The sequence below is a fragment of the Drosophila guanche genome, unplaced genomic scaffold (genome assembly GCF_900245975.1).
Source record: "Drosophila guanche unplaced genomic scaffold, DGUA_6, whole genome shotgun sequence".
In the NCBI taxonomy this organism is placed as follows: domain Eukaryota; kingdom Metazoa; phylum Arthropoda; class Insecta; order Diptera; family Drosophilidae; genus Drosophila; species Drosophila guanche.
This window is the reverse complement of record NW_022995747.1, coordinates 2217058-2237148: the sequence shown is the minus strand read 5'-3', so window position 1 is coordinate 2237148 and position 20091 is coordinate 2217058. Positions and strand designations below refer to the sequence as shown.

At 45.3% G+C, this 20091-nt stretch overlaps 7 protein-coding genes across 8 annotated transcripts; 6 read left to right on the top strand and 1 right to left on the bottom strand.

Annotated features, from left to right (window-relative positions):
• Positions 1 to 105: 105 nt before the first annotated feature.
• LOC117583187 (mite group 2 allergen Lep d 2) lies at positions 106 to 19581 on the top strand. 2 transcript variants are annotated; one of them, XM_034271388.1, is made up of 5 exons: positions 106 to 367; positions 779 to 886; positions 942 to 1332; positions 8475 to 8476; positions 19570 to 19581. In XM_034271388.1, exons 1-3 carry the CDS (start codon positions 301 to 303, stop codon positions 1298 to 1300), a joined length of 534 nt encoding a protein of 177 aa, XP_034127279.1. In that variant the 5' UTR covers positions 106 to 300; the 3' UTR covers positions 1301 to 1332; positions 8475 to 8476; positions 19570 to 19581. The 2 variants fall into 2 exon arrangements, with proteins under 2 accessions (XP_034127279.1, XP_034127280.1); XM_034271389.1 differs by lacking the exons at positions 8475 to 8476; positions 19570 to 19581 and having other exon boundaries at positions 107 to 367; positions 942 to 1383.
• LOC117583192 lies at positions 2907 to 3583 on the bottom strand. The gene is made up of 2 exons (XM_034271395.1): positions 3488 to 3583; positions 2907 to 3428 (listed from the first exon to the last, which is right to left on the bottom strand). Exons 1-2 carry the CDS (start codon positions 3573 to 3575, stop codon positions 3025 to 3027), a joined length of 492 nt encoding a protein of 163 aa, XP_034127286.1. The 5' UTR covers positions 3576 to 3583; the 3' UTR covers positions 2907 to 3024.
• On the top strand, positions 6995 to 10165 carry LOC117583153. The gene is given in 3 exon segments (XM_034271347.1): positions 6995 to 7054; positions 9685 to 9770; positions 9772 to 10165. Coding segments are annotated over 3 exon segments (540 nt in total).
• Positions 8025 to 8841, top strand: LOC117583191 (NPC intracellular cholesterol transporter 2). The gene is made up of 2 exons (XM_034271394.1): positions 8025 to 8265; positions 8331 to 8841. Exons 1-2 carry the CDS (start codon positions 8067 to 8069, stop codon positions 8624 to 8626), a joined length of 495 nt encoding a protein of 164 aa, XP_034127285.1. The 5' UTR covers positions 8025 to 8066; the 3' UTR covers positions 8627 to 8841.
• LOC117583149 lies at positions 10270 to 10910 on the top strand. The gene is made up of 2 exons (XM_034271339.1): positions 10270 to 10359; positions 10416 to 10910. Exons 1-2 carry the CDS (start codon positions 10270 to 10272, stop codon positions 10908 to 10910), a joined length of 585 nt encoding a protein of 194 aa, XP_034127230.1.
• Positions 13011 to 13687, top strand: LOC117583189. Its single transcript, XM_034271393.1, has 3 exons — positions 13011 to 13234; positions 13301 to 13468; positions 13526 to 13687. The coding sequence occupies exons 1-3, from the start codon at positions 13013 to 13015 to the stop codon at positions 13685 to 13687; spliced, it is 552 nt and encodes a 183-aa protein (XP_034127284.1). The 5' UTR covers positions 13011 to 13012.
• On the top strand, positions 16573 to 19334 carry LOC117583178. The gene is made up of 3 exons (XM_034271378.1): positions 16573 to 18276; positions 18332 to 18540; positions 18636 to 19334. Exons 1-3 carry the CDS (start codon positions 16684 to 16686, stop codon positions 19066 to 19068), a joined length of 2235 nt encoding a protein of 744 aa, XP_034127269.1. The 5' UTR covers positions 16573 to 16683; the 3' UTR covers positions 19069 to 19334.
• Positions 19582 to 20091: the final 510 nt, after the last annotated feature.

Below are 20091 nucleotides of genomic sequence, written 5' to 3'. Positions count from 1 at the left end.
TGTACTGATTTGATTTAGACGTATTTACTCTTCGTCAGAGCGTAACACCTGCAAGCCCCACTCTGTTTATATTTGTAACACCTGCGTGGCTGTCTGGTATCAATCCCCAACGAGTTTGATAAACCCTCTCATTGGTCATCGCTCGGTCAAAGCCACATGCAAAGCTGTCTGCTATTTAAACTTCTCCTTTTGCCCCAGTAGTTCCATTCACGATCATCCACTGCGGGCGCGCGTACCAACACACAATCTCGGCACAGTCCAAGTGAAGGAGTATAGGGAAATTCCACGAATCTAGAAAAAATGTTGCGAATTATTTTGACTCTCACCCTACTGGCGGCTGCAGTGAACGCCACGAATGTAAAGCAATGTAAGTTCACACAACAAATATTTAAAATATATTTCTCAGTGGCTGATTATGCCGGAAATTCTTAACTCCAAAGAGGCTCCAAAGTTTATTGTCGGTTATGAGTTTGAATCGAGTGAATCACGTTCCAGACTTTGGGTTTAGCTGTCCTCAAACAATCTAAATGATAGCTGGCTGCTGATTTTATATATATTTATGCGTGGATCAGTAGAAACTCAAGAGGGTCTAGCATTTTGATAGCAGAAATAACTCAAGAGAGAGTTTCACAATGTTGCCTGCTTTTTTGAGCATTCTAAAAGCGTTTCCCACTTCGATATTCTCAAGAGAGTTTCCAGTTCTGATAGCGCTTGTCTTGGTATAATCTCTTGAACATTTATTCCTCGAACTGTAGCCAACTTTTCTGCTTACCTTCAGGCAAAGATAAACCATTTCCCTTGAGTGTCAAAGTGGAGGGCTGCGATGAGCCACCGTGCGTCGTGTACAAAGGCAACGCAGCCGTCATGGAAGTGCAGTTTCTGGGCAGTAAGTACTAGACACACCGCAGATATTGAACATTATACAAGATAAATCCTTACAGATAACAACAACATCCAACACATAACAGCCAAGACCACTGCAAAAGTTCTGGGCTTAAATGTGCCCTACGAGCTGCCCGATGAGGTGTCCAATGTGTGCCGCAATCTCATGTACGGCGCCATGTGTCCCATTGACAAAGGCGAGGATGTCACTTACCAGTTCAACTTCTATGTGGATCCCAGTTTCCCGGAGATCACCGCAGATGTTACAGTTAGCCTCGACGATGCACAGGGCGAGGTCATCAGTTGCTTCATTTGCAGCTGCAAGATCCGCAGGGGTGCGTCGGCAGCCAGGCAGGAATATCTCCTGGACTGGCGCGACAACCAAACCGAACTGAAGCCATTCGACACACGGTTGTAGTACGCGACGCCACTCGTGTGGACTGACTGAATGTCACACAACTTACCACTGACCAATAAAGGCAAAAACCATACCCAAAAAGATTGAAAACATTTGTTTACTCTGAGTACGTCATGAGTTCCAGTGTACCCGCTGAAACGTCCAGCCGATTAGCACATTTCCACCGATAAGATATAGGCGGAATATATATTTATATAGCAGTCATCGGTGACGTTGTGATTTGCACCGAAGGCAGGGTAATTTATTTCACTGATTTGACTAGTTCAATGGGCAGTAAAAAGCGATTTTATAATCATTTATTGACCGCCAGCGTATAGCTCGAATTCGCCATATGGTCAAAACTTGGTCGCCTCCCCCTTATCTACCCCTCGCACACCTTTCTGCACTGAGTGCAAATGTACACTTGTCCGAGTTCTAGGAAAAATACGTTTTTGTCAATTTTTTTGGCAAAAAGATTGCCACAGAAACTATAACAAAATCAATGATATTTTATCTGTGTACGAGTGCTAGCAGATTTGTGATTTTTTCAGAGGCCAACAGCTTAGTTTTCGTTTTTGTTTCTTTGTAGTTCGTTGAGGTTATTGAAACGTTTCTGGAAAGGTTAATTAATTCTTTCCTATAGAGTAGTTCATTTTTTTGGGCTAATCTTGACCTAGCACTAATTTTTAGTAGTTGGGCAATTGGATATGTAATCGAATGATTTTGTTGACAGGGAAGGAGTTCAGCGTAAAGGAGTTTAGTGTTAATTTAATAAATAATATATTACATAAAATTAAATATGTATCTATGTATGTAAGAGCCAGAAGTACCACATACATAATTCCATATCTTTTTTTCAGTTTAATTTTTCAACTCTAAAATCTCAGAAAAATCGAATCAGAGCAATCGATTTTTGCCTAGTGTAGAAAGACTCACACGGAATGCATTTTATTGCCACGTTTTAGACTGGGTTCTTGCCCAAAAATTGCATATACGATTGCACAGATATAGATAGAAATTCAAGCCGATGAGTCACAGCCAAAATAATGATTTATATCAACAAATATTTAAATTTAAATCAAACACCTTCGTTTCGACAATTGCTCTACCCCAGGAAACCCATCATAAATCATCTATCAACCCACTTTTTCCAGTGCATTTTGAAATGAACTGACATCTGATAAGCTTGGCTGATTCGTTGGGTTTTCGGATAATTACCATTGATAGCTCGGTACATTTCTCTGCTTCTTAAATAGCTGCTTGCCCGGGCTGAACAGGTGTGTCCCGTCGCTGGCTAATCAGGCTCGAGACTTGCGAATTATTATTTGATTCGATTATACAAGTAGGTACAAGTAGCTTCCCAAGCACTTAATTGTACACTTTTTGGGCTGCGTGTGCAGATAGCAAAATGACCAACGGCAAGTTGGGATTATAAGCCAAAAGAAAAGCACGCGAGTGTGCCTTTTGGTTGGCATTTTGTTTTCAATAAAAAGAATACACATTGTGGCATACATTGGTAATGCAAAATCACCCACCCCTTGCATATATGAGGGGGGGTGGCGCTGCTTTTAAAATTGTATTAAATATTCATGAGACCCCTCCGCGGAGTAAAGGTAAGCTGAGGGGATTGGGGATTAATTTGTGCCAAACTGGTGGGGTTTATTTTTGCTTACAGATGCAAAATGTATCACAGAATTTAAGGCCAATGAATGAAAGAGAATTTGCTCGAGTTTTACTTGGGGTTTTCAGCTGCCACTGACATTGCCCTTGACCACCTTGATGTCACACACAAAACAGGTGGCAATATCATCATCCTGATCCACCAGAGAGATCTCCACTTTCACTCCAATCTCCGGGTACTCGCCAATGGGAAAGGCAAACAGATAGGTGACATCCTCGGTGGGGTACAGCGGGCAGTAGGCGCCAAACATGAGGTTCGGGCACACGGCAGCCACCTCTGGCGGCAGCTCGTAGGGCACTGTGATGATACCCAAGGTGGTGGCCTTAACCTTGGCCTTCATGCTGGTGATGTACTTGTCCACGGCGAAGTCGATCTCGAAATACTGCGTTGAACCCTTTATAATGTAGCAGGGCGGCGTGATGCAACGGTCGACACGAACCTCCAGCGGGAAGGGTTTGTCGTCAGAGCCTGAAGCAAAATGATGACAATTAATACTCAGAGAAACCCTGAGGAAAAGTGTTACTCACATCGCCTAACATCCGTGGCTAGATCGCTGAGAGCCTGGACCGTGGCCAGCAATCCCAGAGAGATAAAAATGTACAACTTGGCCTGCATGTTTCTGCTTTTGCAATGCTTTCAGCCAACCGTGCGGACATTGTTTTTATAGCCGAAGCGACGAAGCACAATTGAGTGAAGTTTTTAGACGGATTTGCTGCTAATCTAATCGCAGCTATTAGACTCGAAATGGCCTTCGAAGGTGGCTGCTTTGGCACTCGATCGCATCTTTGCCCAACAGAGATAAAGAGCGGAAACTCCACCAATTTCCAGTGCAATGATCTTCATTTCTGTGTCCCAAAAATCACTTGAAACATTTGCGAATGGAAAGAGAAAATCAGCAAATGGGGCAACCGAATTTTATCACTTCATCTCAGTGAAAAAATAAATCCTTGAGCGCTCCGCAGCCACCACAGGCAGGCAGGCCACTAAGCCTGTCCACAACGCAACAAAAAAGAAGGAAGAAAAACCCACAGACATTTCGTACTCGGGCCAAAGCCTCTGACAATGGCAGGGCAAAATGTACAAAAGAATCAGACTAAAAGTAAGCTGCAAAATATAATTCTGCCCTTGCCAAAAATGTTTGCCAAAGGTGGGCAGCGAGGTGTGCTACAAATGTTCTCTCTCGCGATTGAATGATAAGAAAAGGAAATGCTATTTGCTACGATCCACCCTTGCGGATACTTCGCAACCTTTTGGATGGTGGCTTGTGGGTTGGGGGTTGGTTTGGTGACTTGCCATGTGGACAGCTTCAGCGCAGCATGAGATTTCCTCCAAAATGCTTTTGAACTTCGGCAACGTCCCCTGTCCCCTGTCCCATATGGCCGCTCCCTGACTGCCGTCGTCGCCGCTTCTCACATGTAATTGTTGTGACATTATTTAATATGTCAAAGCAATGGAAAATCCTGCACGACACAAGAAGCGTGAGGGAAATGCGTATCTTCCGGGGCAAACGCCGACAATGGGAACCGCAATATTTGATTAGCATCAGTCAGAGCCGGAGCCAGAGCCAGAGCCAGAGCCAGAGCCTTCATTGATTCCATTCGATTCTATTTACGGATGTATCTAAGTAATGCAATTATCCGGTTACTCTTAGGAAAATCTGATGCCAGCATCAGCCAGCATACTTGTGCAGGCAAAAACATTTCCACTTAGTCCGGTTTCCGTTTGCACTTTTTGCTGTGTGCCAAAAATGTGCCAAAGCTGAGCCTTCCCCCCCTCAGCTACTTCCTCTTACTTTTTTGCATATTCCCAAATGTATTTGCACGGATATTCAGCTTATCTTTGATGTACCTTTTTTGTACATCGATAAGGTGAGTGGAAGTTTTTCGTGCGAGCTTTTGCTTATTGATTTTTTGCTTTGGAGGCAAAGTATGCAACTAAAATTGAGTAAAATGTATCCAGGAGGAAGCGGCATTTGCTTGTTTTAATATTTGAATAGACTGGTTAGAGCTGCACAACCCACAGCCCCGCAGTTAACTCAATTAATTTGTCAAATCAAGTCCGACATCAAATGCCAGCGCCAAAGCCAAACAATTTGTCACGCCAATCCCCGTGGCCCGGTGACTTCTGACAGTCAGGAAGAACCCACCCACCCCCCAGCCTGGCACTGTCTGTTCTATTTCAATTTGATATTTGTGTGTACGTAATTCAATACACACCGAATGACAAACCGGCTGGCTGGCTCTGGCTCTGTTTGCTGCTGCTTTTGTGTCTCAATTAGGCGACAATTTGATTTTCGTGTTGTTAATTTTTCATTAAATTTTTTGGGCAGCACCGCCGCCGCCGTGTGTTGTCAATTAATAAAGGAATTTCTGAGAGTCACGCCCAATTGCACAGTAAACCCCTGACCCCCCAACCACCCCCTCAACAGGTGCCTGTGATTGGGGTCAGAGCCACCCTTGGAACCAGGCTGGGTCCTCCCTGTAGTTGGAACTATTCGAGTGCATTCAGCTGTTTCCTTTTTAACAAGGCAAAGGCAGGGGAAAGTGTGTGTATTTCGTATTTGTTTTGCGGTGTAGCCAGTGTCCACTGACCAACTGGCCTTGAGACAATTTTTCCACACTTTTTCCACACATTTTCCACCTGCATTGTTAGTGAGGAGAAAGCAAAGGCAGGGAAGGACCTTCCTTTACGCTTTGCTGCACACTTTGATATGCTCCGTGCATTGAGACTCGGCTTGCCTTTTTGCCAAATTGCAATTTGCATATGCCGTCATGCAAAAATGGTTTTTATTAAATATTTCCAGCATGTCAGCCACTGCCAGGGGATGCTAATTAATTTGCTCGCAGTCCACCCGCCTGCCACCTGCTGTGAGTCTGCACTGTGGGGCTCGGGTCTGGCTCTGTAATTAAATGAATGCAAAATTCATGTTTCCCGAAATCAAGAGAAACATGCGTTTCAACAAGTTCTTCTGGCTGTTGAGTAATTTCTTCCCCTGACGTGCTGGCATTCCTGGTGGGGGCTGGTGGGGCGCCTGCCCCAACTGCCAACACAAATTTCACCTGAGCAATGTGACCGCTTCAAGCGAAAAGAAGTTTACGACATTTGCATAATAATGTCAGGCTTTTCACTCAAACTCTCACTAGCGGGTAAGTATAATTAAAATGTTAGTTTGAAGCCTGGCAATACATAATTTGGGAGCTATGCCCGCTGCCATAATTTCCACTTGCCGCTGGCATTGATGTTGCTGGATGACGTGCCCCAAGTACGAGGCAGAAATTCCAAGGAAAATACCTGGCAATTTCCAGGGAAATGTTAAGGCAACTCGAGCTAGAAGTAGAAGCTTACAAAAGTGATATTAATTTTGGCATAAAGAAAAGTAAATATTATTTTTGACTAGAAAATTAAATTAGTTGCAATTTTCGTAGACACCAGAAAGTAATCGGATTAGAAGTACATTAAAAAATCCTGTAAAATTCCACAATTAGCTATTCTTAAACTACAAAACTTTACCCTTTTTTAGAGCACTTAAAAGCTAATAAAAGTATTTTCCATTGCATTGCTTTGCTCGGCTAATTCAATCACTCCCAAGTTCCCTTCTTATTCCACCCTTCGTAGCCTTTTCGCTTCATAAACTGTCACGTAAAATGTATTAAATCCTCATTAACGCACATTTTAATTATAAATAAAAAAATGCAAATTAAACAAACTGTTTCACAAATTGAATGCACACATCCCTGCGCATGGCATGTCCTGTGTTCCGTGTCCTGTGTCGCAATCATTTACCCATTTGGTACGTAAATATTTTGGAAATCAATTGCCGGCTGGGGCGAAATCGCTTAGCTTATTTGCATATAAAACAGTTGAATTTATGAAACAAAATCTGAAAATATTGATGAAATTTGGGCACAAGGATCTGCCCCTTGACTTTACCCTGACTTTCCGTGCTGCTCGTCTGCGGCTCTCGTCGAGTCAAGTGGGTGTAAGAAATTGTATAAAACTTGCTACAAATTGGCTATGCATATAAATTGATGTTAATGCGCCGCTTTACAGCACGCTTAGGGTTGCTCCAGTCCGGTCCATCCAGTAGCCCAAGAGTATGCCATGGATATTCTGGCTCTAATCTTGTCCGATCGACCGGGCCCCAGTATATTCTTTCTAATCGTTTTGTTAATTCAATGGCTTCAAGTCGGCCTGCACCCGAATTGCCCGAATTTGATAGCCCATAACCACCAGACCGCAACAGGTGTTTGTACGCGTTGGCCGACCTTATCGGAGAACCCAAAATAAACTGGGCTTGCACTCGGAGAGTTCGCATGTACTGGCTACTGTACGGGTACGAGTACGACTGCGACTGCGAGTGCGAGTGCGAGTACGAGCATTATGGCCATCGATTATGGCGGTTTTGGCCTGACTAATATTTAGACTTATCTCTGGCAATGTTTGCTCTGATGTTAATCGGGAGAATTCATAAACAATTCATTAGAATAAACATAGCCAGCGATAATTAGTTTGTATTTAAAAATTAGGCAAGTGGCACACTTAACTATTCGAAGAATTACCATCCAGCAGTTCTGCATGGAGTTCTGGAGTAATTAAAATTATATCTGCTCATGGTTCGACACTATATGCTTCAGATCTGATCCTTCTTTATGGTTCCTCGTTCAGTTTTCTCTCATCCGCAGAAGCCACACAATTTCGCTCTTTATAGAGCTGGCAGAATGCGCGCCTAATTGATGAAATGCACTTCTTTCAGTCTACTAATTCATTACTTTGACTACCCCATACATCCGCATAATCATTTGCGTTCCTGTTATGCTAATCTCAGGCATTTCCCAGCTAAAAAATAATCAATCTTTGTGCCATATGAAAACTACTGAAAGGTGTTCCCTGCCTCATCAAATTTGAAGTGCGATTGAGACGTAATAAGAGCCATAAACAGTGTTCAATGTTCCGCCCTGATGCAAACTCAGTGCAAAACGGATAAGATTATAATCCGAACCGAGTGCGAGAGTGCGGGTATAAATACCCCGCCGATAGCCCAGTTTTGCGAACACAAACCAAAGTGCTTGCACAGAGAACAGACGCCAACAAAAAACCACAAGAAACATGTCCAACATTAAGAAAGTTTGCCTGTGCCTAATGCTGTCCCTGGCATGGACCCTGATCAGTGCGGATACTCCCATCAGACACTGTGCGGATAGCAGCATTCCCCTGCCGCTGATGGTGCAGATCAATGAGTGCGACACGCTGCCCTGCGATCTGTGGAAGGGTTCTGAGGCCAAGATTGATATACAATTTGTTGCCAGTAAGTCTAAACTCATCCCTTTGAATGGAAGAACATTTGCTAATTGTTTGATTTGCCTTCTGCAGCTCGCAATACCATGAAGCAGTTGACCGCCGAAGTGCGTCTGACCTCGCTGGGCGTCACTCTGCCCTACGATCTGGACGCCAAACGTGGCAATGTGTGCCAGAATCTGCTACACGGCGCCTACTGTCCCCTCGATGCTGGCGAAGATGTCACCTATGAGCTGCTGCTGCCCGTGGAGCCAACTCAAATCGAGGTGCCCACACGCCTGGAGGTTCGACTGCTCGATGTGGATAATGGCAATCAGGTGGTGTCCTGCTTTGTGACGGACACGCGCGTCAAGAAGCCAAATTCGTTGTAGGAACTAAACACGAAGGAGAGGACTAGGTTAAGTGGAGACATTGCATCAATGTTTCTGCACTGAGCATCGGGGGCGATGCCAAATTAATAGGCGTAAGCTGTTTGGCCGGACCCCAGAGCCCGACCAAACACTATTAGCAATTATGAATAAGCAATAAGGGGGAGAGCATTATGAATAATAAACATGAACATCTGAGTTAATTACTCTCACACATATACACTCGCATGTGTTTTTGTGCAGCTTAGCCGCCAGTCCTGCCAGTGTGGAGCGGAGGAAAGGCGCTATGAATCGGCTTAATTAAATGACGCAGAAAATTACGCAACACCGCAGGAGCAGGAGCTGGAGTTGGAGCTGGGGCTGGGGCAAAACTTGCAGGTGGTGCGTGCGGTTTCCTTTTATAAAATTGTAAACTTTTCGCTCTCTTTTCCATTTACACGCAGCTGGGCCATGGCACCTATGGCTTCGCTTCCATCACTTCCTTCCTGCCTACAACGCGCGCTAATTGGCTTTTCAACACTTTGGTGCTTCCGACTCGACTGCTTCGATGACTGCTTCTGGCTCTGGCTCTGGCTCTGGCTCTAATGAATAAGCTCTGATGGCGTCGCATATCCGTCGGTTAGCTAATTGAGTCGTTGACTAGGTGGTGACATAAAACCCTGCAAAACTAAGGAGCTACAAATTGGCAAACCCCCAGCGGCAGGTGCCCGTGTACCTATCCAGTTCAGCTGTACTTGAAGATGAAATGCTGGCCTATGTTCGGTCAAACGTAGCGATCTGCTGATGATAATATTTAAGCAAATTATAGAACACAAATAAAGCCCAACTAATTAATAGATTTGCTTAGTCATGAAGAGATATTTAGGCTGTTAGTCAGCCAAGGATCGGCTGAGCCGTCGAGCTCATTGCAAAATGAAACTCACTCGCGTCGGTTGGCTCTTGGCTTGCCTGTGGCTGCACGTGGCTGGGGATGAGAGCTCTTTCTTTGATGCTGATCCATATGAAAAGGCAAGTTTATATAGTAACTTCAATGGCCCAAAGCTAATTCCAATTCTTTGCAGCGCGCTATGGTGTCCATCCGCCACATAAAGGTCTTCGGTGAGTCCCGCTACATGCGGGTCAAGACACGCATACACGAGGATCGCACACCGGGAGCTGGGCACCAATCATTTGGTGATGAATGTCAGGGTGCGGGTTAGGCCCGATGGCAGGGACAAGTTTGTGCGTTTGTTCGAGCTGAAACGCATCAATTTCTGTGGCTTTCTCAGCGAGTACAATGCCAGTCCAATGCTGCGACTTCTGTTCAAAAAATCTGTCATCCTGAGCGACATTATAGAGTGCCCCATTCGTGTGGGCAACTACTCCATGTTGAATGCCGATATGGCCGAAAATATCTCACCGGATGGCGTACAAAATGGCACCTACAATTTCTTTACGGAAATTGTCGAGGAGAGCGGAGAGATAGCAAAAGTATTTGCCATGCAGATCACTTCGACTGTACAGATTATAGAGCCAGAGCCAGAGCCAGAAAATGGCGAGTGATTTGTTTTGGTAATTGAATAAATGTCCAACATTAAGCTGCAGCATGAAGCGGAACATGGCAACCGATCTACCGCTGATCTGCCGATGGTTGTGCCCATTGCGCAATGAACCTCATTCAGATCGCATTGTTTTTGTCGCTGTTTCGGTTGTCATACTGCAAATCGTTGTGGGATGATGAAGATTCCGCATGCCAGGTAACGTAGTTATCCCTGGGTGAACCAACTCTGAAAGCATTGCCCTGCCCTTACAGAAACCCATACTCCGCATCAGCCACATCAATGTGTATGGCGAATCTCGCTACATGAAAGTCTTCACCTTTATCCACGAGGATCGCACACAATTCGATCTGAATGTGCTACTCAAACAGGAGCTGGGCAGCAATTTTCTCATCTTCAACATGAAGGTGCGTGTGCGGCCCCAGGGTGGAGCGAACTTTGTGACTCTGCTGCAAATGAAGCGACTGGATCTGTGTGGTTTCCTCACCGACTTTTCGGGCAATCCCATGATACGTTATTTTCTCAAATCACATATGCAAATGAGCAAAATCATTTCATGTCCCGTGCGCGTGGGCAACTTCTCGGTGGCGAATGTCAGCGTGTACGATATCTATCCAGCGAATTTACAGAATGCCACCTACAAGTTCTTCGTGGATGTGGTCGAGGGCACGGGCGAGATAGCCAAGGTCTTTGCGCTGCAGGTGACCACGGACATCAGTGTGCCAGCATGCCGGCTTGCACAAGAATAACCTGAAAACCGTCGAGTGTTTGCGAACAAAGGACACATATGTAATTACGCTAGAGAGAGCACACACATCCCCTTCTGCCGTGTGCCGTGTGCCGTGTGCCATGTGGCAAACCCCCTGCTTGCATTGTAAGCGGATTGCCTGTCGATTTTCCCTTAGCAATTCCGCATTTTCCGCCGCTCAGTTTTTCCATTGTGCGTCATGCGTTCTTGGTGGCATTTTCCCCCTCAAGTATTGTATTGAAAATCGCTTAAAGTGCAGAGTCCGATTATGGTGATTATCTGTAGACTATCTGGGACTTGCGTGTCTCTGTTTAGAGGTTGGATTTCCCGCGGGATACTCGCGGTATTCCGAAGCCATATGTGCTCTTTGTTGCACGTAATTTTCGTATAATTAATAGAAAAACAATACGTTCAATGGCCAATCAATGGGGAAGCCAAACCAGTCAGACAACTACTCGTAACTAAAAGCTAGAAGCTTCTACGCCACTAAAACCCTTCCCAAAAAGTCAAATCAAGTCGCTAAAAAGCAACCTCTCTCGCTCTCTGCATGTAATTTGATATTTTAATGGATGTTGAAATATTCCTGCGACGCTTAATTAAAATCCGTAATGCGGTTTTCAGACCGTGTTTCTACAATTTTTTATTTGCTGTATTAAAGGGGTTGGGACGCTGCCGCCTGGTCACACCCTTCGATCGGAAAATGTCTTTATTCACGCACAATCAAATCACTTTGGCAATTCAATTTGGCGAAAATAATGTGAATATCTTCTGGGGGGATGGGCAAATGGAAATCCAAACAGGAGTAAATGCTAAAGAAAATTCCAACAATTTCAAGTAGCAGAGTGGGGGAGTAGCTGGGGGGAAATGGACCAACTCACGTGAAGTGCCAATGCCTGCTATCAAGTGTCGCACTTATGTGTGACCTTTGCAAATTCAATTTGTCGCCTTTCTATCTACAAATATTTTCTATTAGCCACGTCGATAGCGAGGCTTTCAATTTTTCAATTTCAATTTCAGGCGTTGAAGAGAGGTCAATGGCTCTTAGAGTTCTCGCAGAAAACTGAAACTAGAAGCTGTGAAATATTTATTTCTTTCATTTTTAGAAACTTTCTCCAACATATCTCCCATATTCATATTAAAATTGAATCAATCAAAATCGATTTTAGACCCAGCCAAAGTCAGCGTCAAATTCAATTTAGACTCGGCTTAAAACGAAAAAATTGTGTGGGTCCAAGGCATGTGCCATTTGCTTTTCGAGGCTCAACGGTTTCTAGCAATTAAAAAGGCGTTGAGTTGGGCAATTAAACACACGAAGCCTGCCTCAAAAATAATTCACTTAAATAACGCAATGTTGCGTAATTCAGTTTCACAGTTTTGTAATTAAAAGCATTTGCATAAGAATCACATAGAGCTGAGGCCTCAGCCTCGGGCATACTTTCATGCCACACTAATTAAAACTGGCAGACCCAAGACCCTTCTCGGGTGCTGTTTGGGTCCTGCTGCTCCCTCAAAGGTCATCAACGTCCGCAGCGAGGCGACACTGGACTGCACTTCCACTCCCACTACCACTTCCACCCACTGCCACTGCAGTCGACTGTTGTTGGGTTTTGTCAATAGCGTTTTGTCCGCTGCGTGGCATACAGGAAGTCTTTAAGCGCAATTCAATAAGGAACTAAAGTGGCTGAAGCATGAAGCGCTTTTGGTGTTTTACAGTTGAAAAATGTTGAAAATTGTTTATTGTAAACTGTTTGTTAGATACAAATTTAATGAGCTACTTATAGGTTTGCAGTATTTTTTTTGTATGAATATTTCCTCAAAATATTACCCAAAGCGTTAACATTTTTTCGGTTATTTACTGAATTCCTCAGTCGTTAAATAGCTGTCATTGCGTTCACATATCTATTTATTTTAGTCTTTAAATACTCTTGCCAATCATTTTTGGAATATTTAATATCTAGAGCAATAAAAGTGTATTTATCCTCACATGACTGGAGTGAGTATTTAGCTGAAATCGAAATTGATAAACCTATCCGAAATTCCATGAAATAGCCCAACTCCGATGATTATGTTGATTTTGTGCATTTCGGAAGTTGCGCCTCAACGATGATGGTGCCAATCATTCTGTTCCGAGTATTCACGTTTGTAGCATTGACGCTAATCCTTCACGTATCGGATGGTCTATTCAAGTATAAAAATATCAAGTGCAAGTGCTATGAGACATCTTTTTGCGAGTTCACGACATGTGAGCTTAAGATACTGGGCCGAGGCATTGTGGGACTCAATATGCATGTGCAAATGAAACAGCCGCCTATCACCAGAATAAAGGTATGTCCGAGTATCGAGACTAGTCCCTTCAGGACAATCCCATATGTAGTTGCATTGCCATTGCAGGCTCAGGTGACTACGTTCCGGCGATTCAGCGGCTATCGACCATTTCTGTACAACGTCACTGTCGATTTTTGCGGCTTCATGAAAAACCCGAAACGCTTTCCATTCTTCTTCATGGTGCACGAAGCTATACGAAAATTTAGCAACTTTAATCACAGCTGTCCATATAATGTGAGTAGAAGCGGTGTACCATGAAGCCTGTACTTATTTGTGTATTCCTCATTGCAGCATGATATCAGTATCAATCGAATGGTGCTCACTGATGAAATGATCAGTAGAATACCCGTACCCAGTGGATACTACAAGCTATTGATCCGCATGGCTTCCGAAGGCATTTGGCGCGGCGAAGTTGAGGCATATTTAGAGGTCAATGTGGGCTACGATCGCTGAGAAATCAAAGAAATAATGTTGTAATGGGTTAAGCAGTTCATTTGTAATAGACGGAGCCCAATAGTTTTCGTCTATCAATCACATATTATCTGCACTTGCCTCATTTCATTCATTCCCTCTCGCAGCGACGACTGTGATCCATCCGTTGAGCAAACATATCGTAAATCTGTTACCCAACAAAAAATCATCATCATATGAGCCTAATTAAGAGCCCATTACCCAACCCTCGCTGTGTAAACAGACACCGCAGACCGCAAGTCAGCCAAGCCAAAAACCCAAACCCAAAGCCATGGAACCCACCCTCCCAGTCGCGGGCTGCGGGGTGGCATGCAACGTGTTGCGGTTGATGGGTAGCAGGGGGGGCATGGAATTGTTACGTGTGTAATTCGACACTTGAACATGTTTACAGCAAACGACAACAACCTGGGCAATTAGCCCATGAAAATCATCATGCAAATGAGCGGAAAATGTTTCTCCATTCTCGTGAAGAACATTTCCTTAGACAAGTGTCAGGAGCAGGCACAGGCACAGGCACAGGCACACAAAGGCCCCAGCTATGCTAATGAGAGCCCCTGACGAACTGACAATTAGCCAACGGCCAGGAAAAAGCCACAAAGTGAAACCTGTTGACCTCGTTGCCGGCGGAAATCTTAGCAAAAGCTGAAAAAAACTTAATGAACCGATCTCTTTTTTTCTGTCTGTTGTGACGTGGGAGGAGTGAAGGAAGCTGCGTGAGTTTTTGGTTGTAAAAGTTCATAATTAAATTCCTGTTTATTAGTCGTTGAATTGTTCTTGGCTGTGCAGACTGTGGTGGCTGCTGTTGCTGGCGTCCCGACGCAACAATTTAATTAAGTTTTTGTAGACCTTTTTTCGCTCTAATTAATTGCATTCAGTTGCAGTGGAGGCCAGGGCTGGAGCTAGGGAATGAACCGGAACTTGTGGCACGTTTTTTGGTTAGGAATATATTTCTAAAGTGTATTCCGCTACAGCAAAGCAGCATGGAAATTATAGGAAATTATAGCATGGAAACTATTCAGCTGCTGAGGCTTCGGCTTCAATGTATTAAGCAAATTATTGCATTGCAAGAGAGCCAAAAAAGATGCCTTTCGTTGAGATTAAAACTTCAAAAATATATAAAAATCGAAAATTGTATAACCTTAACCAATGTCAATCTTCTCTCCAGCCCTGTCTTCGCGTTGCTTTTTTTCGTGCTAGCTGGCGCCATTTTGGAAAACCCAGTCCAGTCCCCTGGGAAGCTACATTAAAATTTCAAAACCACAAAAAGAATCCTTTGGTTCTTAAAATGTCTGAACAAAGATGACCATGATGATGAAGTTGGGAAGAAAGGAGAAGAGAGCACAGCGAGAGAGAGAGACGCACAAAGTACAGATAGCAAGGCAACAAAAGGCTCAATCACCTGTCCCGGTTCTACTGCTCATCCTCATCCTGCTCCACCCAAGCTAGCGGTGGTGTGCGAAGGGGGGCCAAACTCCAATGCACTGCAATGAAATTCTTCATTTTCAATTGAATGACATTCCATTCTGGTGGCTGGCTTGCGAAGGCGTGGCATGGCCATGTCCATGGCTCTGCTGCCAATGGGCGCTGCCAGAGCAGAGCAACAGATGCCGGCGGCTGGGCCCCAGCCCCCCGGTCCCCAAAAACATTCGCAGACTGGCACGTTCTATCAGGGGCGTGTCGGCGCATGCGCCCTCGGGCTGCGTGGGCGCTGGGGGTGGGATTGTCACGTCAAGCTATGCGAGCGACGGGCGAATCCCAGAGCAGCCCGCACAGGATTCCGCAGCTGTGTGCGAGCGAGAGCCGTGCGGGCCATGGGCATCTCTCGGCCAGGGCAGCAGTGGGTGAGCTGCTGGGTGGCTGACCTCGTGGCTGGTAGGAGGGTGGGTGGCGGCTTCCATTGGCTTCCTCGCATTCAAACCCAATTTCAGCGCAGAGCATTGCGACAGGTGACCGACCAGCCACAGTGAGTGCGACAGCGCTTCCACCAGCCACGGGACACGGACACGCTGCCGCGTGGCCTCCTGCCTTCAGTTCGTTTCAACGGTTGCCACGAGAAAGTTGCGTGTGACGGTAAATCAACCATCTAACGGTCGAAAGTTCAAAAGGTAATGAGTGCCAGCAAGGATATTTCAATTACATTGCAGTGATCCAATATTATGTGGTTTGAAAGTAGTTTTCGAAAAGAGTGTTTTAAATAGTTTCGGCTCGAAAGTGGACATTCAATATATTGCTAAGCTACTTCAAGAAAATGACCAGGAAATGGGTGTTACATAATTAAGAGTGTTGATAAAACTACAGTCGAATAAGTAATACAATTCAAAGTTTTATCAGACATAAATATGGAAAAAAAGATCGATGAATTTTCGATCTGAAATCTGACAAATTAAATGCTTTAAGATTTGATTTAGTTTTCAAATGTCACAGATAAATACAGATGAACGCATTTCTGCGTGAAAGTTGTCCAAGTTTCCCGTCAGGCGTTTCCTCCCTTAAAATTTAATTAAATATTGAAGCTGTTAAGTGTCCAACATGTTTGGTGGAAAACAAAATAGTTGTTACAATTCGTTAATATTTAATGTTTGCTACTGTCAGAGACAGAGCTTTGATTTCAGAGCTTCTAATGAAGATCTCTTACTCAAGTGTACTAGAAATGAGGAGACTATCACCAAAATCAAACAAATTTAATACATACCAGGAATAGGTCTCACACAACTTCAATATAAATGATAATCGAGCTAACTTTTGAGCACATTATTCTTGTTTTTAAATATATTTGTATATGTTAGGACACCAATCTAAGTTTAAAATTTATATTCAACATTCAATTACATTCCTGTTTATGCAGTTATATCAACGAAGCAACATTAAACATAATGTTATCCGTGAAAGTCGCACAACGGAAACCTTAAATGAAATCTCAAGTGTTGCACTACGGAAAAGAATAGAGAAAAAACCGAAGAGAGAGAGAGCGAGGAAAAATGATGAACATGAATCCACTGTCACAGCCCCATCCTCAGTCACTGTCGTATCCGCATCTAAGCCAGCAACAGCTTCAGACACAGCCACTGCATCCGGGCATCCCACCGCACCATTACGCCGAGTCCCAGGCCCAGGCCCAGTCTCAGAGCCAGTCCCGGGCATTACCAGCAATCAACGAGACATTTGCGCAATTTAGCCAACATCGTCCGGCAATTTCGTTGCTCTCCCCACTGGACCTGTCGCTGCGTGCAGCGGCCAGCATTGTGCCAATTACGCCGCCATCGACACCCTCGCCGCCCCGCAAGCGCCAGAGATTGATGTCCGAGGAGAATTACCTGTGGCGGCCGCACATGGTGAATACACCAGCACCAGTAGCAGCACTTTCTGTCTCAACTTCAACTTCAACTCCAGCTACGGCTACAGCTCCAGCTCTGCCTGCAACCACTTCTCTTGCCTTACACGGGATGCAGCCAGCCACGAGTTACTTTCATCATCTCCATCAACATCATCATCAACAGGGTGGTAGCTGCTATGGCATGCGCGGCTTTGAGGGCGCCTCCACGTCGTCGTCGTCCTTTAATAAAAGTCATTTTCACGAGACAACGAAGAATAACTTTGAGCAAATTCCGGCAAGTCAATCGAGCGTGAGTCAACGCCCCATGCCAGCCGTTGCCAGCTCGCCCATCTATGTGGACGATGAGGATGAGACGACCATCGTGTTGACCGAGGACGAGAATGAAACAGTTGTCAGTTCCCATGACTACAATGAGGAGGCCACGGACACGGAGGAAGTCAACGACGGTGACGATGAGACGGTCCAGGTTCAAGTCAGCGATGAGAGCCATGAACTTGAGATTGATGCTGCTGCTGCTGCTGCTGATGCTGATGATGAGGAAGTCTTTGTCGATGTCCTGGGCAGTGACGATGATGAGACTGTGGACCTGCGTAGCCCCAACTTGAGACTGCAGGCCGAACATCTCGACCCCAAGGCGCTGAAACGCAATGAGCTGCTGTACGAGGACGAGGAGCTACACAATCAGGCTGTGGACGGCTTGGCTCGATTGTTTGAAAGGGATTTTCAACAGCCAGAGGTTGAGGCGGCCAGGGAGGAGCTAGCCGCAGCCAGGGAAGAACTTCGCGCAGAGAAAACTTACACGGATCTGAGTTGTGTGGGCGCTGGGGCCGAGCTGCCTGTACCCCCCTTTCAGCCACCGCAAATGCCTGCCCCGCCAGCTGCAGCTGCAGCAGCTGCTGCTCCCCCTATGCGGACACACAAGACCGAGCGGAAGAGGGCCAAGCTACGCAAACACACGGCCATTGATGAGGAGACCATAAGCCCGGTGTCCGGCACCATCATACGCAAGCTGCGCGACGATGAGGAGTTGGTCGTGCGCAAAGGTGACATTGATCCGGCTTTCAATGTGGTGGAAATCACCGAGGAGGCCAAGGCCATACTGGCCAGCATCGATAATAAGATTGGCGACTACTTGTGTCAGCTTTGTCGCACCGTCTACGATGACGCCTTCATGCTGGCCCAGCATCGTTGTCCCCGCATCGTACACATCGAATACAAGTGCTCCGAATGCGAAAAGGTTTGTTACATCACTGTCACAGCAAGGACTTGCTTTGAATCTCTCTTCTTTGCAGGTTTTTAATTGCCCCGCAAACTTGGCCTCCCATCGACGCTGGCATAAGCCCAAGGCAGAAGCGGCTGCTGGCGCGGTCAATCCGGGCAAGAAGCGGCTGGGCAGTCTCAGCGAATCTGCTACAGAAATCAATAAGGACTCAGGCAGAGCCAACGATGAGGCAAGTGACGGCATTTATCCGTGTCATTTATGCGGCAAGACCTTCCGACGGTGAGTCATTTTATTCTAAAAAAAAATCTAAGCAAAATAAAATCTAAATTATTAACTTAATCATTTTATTTCCTTCTTTATCCTCTCCCTGTTAGCCATGCCTATCTAAAGAAACATCAGGCCTCCCATCAGATGCTGGAGAATCTCAAGAACTTGGACTTTTTCAAGGCCCAACAGCAGCAACAGCAGCATCCACATCCACATCCACTTCCCCTGCCGGAGCATCCACAGGTGCAACAATCGTCGGCGCATGGCCCAGCTACTGCCACAAACTATGGCACACTGCCACGCCCACCGCATGGAATACCGCTTTATCCGCCTGCAGCGGCCAAGAGCTATGTGGGTGGACAACGCTTTCCCGGCTTTCCCTTCCAGCCCTTCGATCAGCGGCGCTTCTACTCTCTGGGCGAGTTCTATTTGTCGCAGCATTTGGAGCGCTCCTCGGCCTTTCAGTATGTCCAGGCGAATCATCTGCGGCAACTGTCGAATGTGGCACAAAATTTGCTGCCACCGCTGCCCGTCAAATGACCCAACACCAGCACAAACGTACTGCGGCCCGTGCCACGCATAGCCGCCACAGCCACAGCTAGCCCGGCGGCTCCAGCCACACTGAGGAGGCAGAGCCAGTTGGAGACTGCAGCAGCGGCACCAGCGGCTGGGCATGCCTTCAATTGGGTTGCACCATCAACGGCGGCGGTGGGGGGTGCGGTCTTGCCGGCCATAGAGTCCGGCGGCAACGTTATTATGTGACTTACAAAACATTAGAAGCATTCAATAAACGATCTCTAGTTAAAGTTTAATAAATCACTCAACAAAGTGTGGTCTTCAGTGGTGATGGGTTCTCGGTCGGCACAAAGGGAATTTGAATCATTTTGATGGGCAGAAGTCTCTTCTTTGAAGCTGTAACTAAAGATATTTATTCCTAGCAGTGAATGGCCATTCCGGCAGCACAGTCTTGTCTGCCAGATGCAGACGACCCAGCGGACTGCATTCAATTAGGCCTTTTCAAACAGTTTTTAATGCCCATAGAGCCCATTTCTATCCACCTTATTGGGAAGCCTCTGCCTGTCACCGCTTTTTGAGAAATGTAGGCAGGATTTTGGACCCAAATGAGTTGCAATTTCCATTGATACTGTATGCAACAGATCGAAACATCTAATCGAATCCGTTTATTGTAATTGTTGTTAGTACTTCTTTCTGATTTAGTCCCATCCTATCCTTCCAGTACTCCATATCTATGGTGAACCTTCGTTTGCAAGAACAAGTTATGTGTACAAAAAATCTCTAAATTCCATAACTTAAAGCAGTTTAATTTGCAAGGAATTCTAGCTCTAATTGTGCTCCTCTTTTATGTGTTTTCTATGTATCGTACAACCAGGAAAACGTAGGCCAACTGAGTCAGTTTGTGGACAGCAATTAACAAACCTCATCAATTATTAGTGCACTAATTGGCAGACAAACTAATGCAAGTACACTGAGGGAAACAAACGATTCAAATATATAATTACAACAAAATTAAATGTGCAATTGAGTCTATCTTCCGTAGTTCAA

Coding starts and splice junctions, on each gene's coding strand:
- LOC117583187 (XM_034271388.1), top strand. CDS start 301: ATGTTGCGAATTATTTTGACTCTCACCCTACTGGCGGCTGCAGTGAAC. Junction 368..778: donor CGCCACGAATGTAAAGCAAT/GTAAGTTCACAC, acceptor GCTTACCTTCAG/GCAAAGATAAACCATTTCCC. Junction 887..941: donor GGAAGTGCAGTTTCTGGGCA/GTAAGTACTAGA, acceptor AAATCCTTACAG/ATAACAACAACATCCAACAC.
- LOC117583149 (XM_034271339.1), top strand. CDS start 10,270: ATGAACCTCATTCAGATCGCATTGTTTTTGTCGCTGTTTCGGTTGTCA. Junction 10,360..10,415: donor ATGAAGATTCCGCATGCCAG/GTAACGTAGTTA, acceptor CTGCCCTTACAG/AAACCCATACTCCGCATCAG.
- LOC117583189 (XM_034271393.1), top strand. CDS start 13,013: ATGATGGTGCCAATCATTCTGTTCCGAGTATTCACGTTTGTAGCATTG. Junction 13,235..13,300: donor CGCCTATCACCAGAATAAAG/GTATGTCCGAGT, acceptor TTGCCATTGCAG/GCTCAGGTGACTACGTTCCG. Junction 13,469..13,525: donor ATCACAGCTGTCCATATAAT/GTGAGTAGAAGC, acceptor TCCTCATTGCAG/CATGATATCAGTATCAATCG.
- LOC117583192 (XM_034271395.1), bottom strand. CDS start 3,575: ATGCAGGCCAAGTTGTACATTTTTATCTCTCTGGGATTGCTGGCCACG. Junction 3,429..3,487: donor AGCCACGGATGTTAGGCGAT/GTGAGTAACACT, acceptor ATTTTGCTTCAG/GCTCTGACGACAAACCCTTC.
- LOC117583178 (XM_034271378.1), top strand. CDS start 16,684: ATGATGAACATGAATCCACTGTCACAGCCCCATCCTCAGTCACTGTCG. Junction 18,277..18,331: donor AGTGCTCCGAATGCGAAAAG/GTTTGTTACATC, acceptor TCTTCTTTGCAG/GTTTTTAATTGCCCCGCAAA. Junction 18,541..18,635: donor TGCGGCAAGACCTTCCGACG/GTGAGTCATTTT, acceptor TCTCCCTGTTAG/CCATGCCTATCTAAAGAAAC.
- LOC117583191 (XM_034271394.1), top strand. CDS start 8,067: ATGTCCAACATTAAGAAAGTTTGCCTGTGCCTAATGCTGTCCCTGGCA. Junction 8,266..8,330: donor TGATATACAATTTGTTGCCA/GTAAGTCTAAAC, acceptor TGCCTTCTGCAG/CTCGCAATACCATGAAGCAG.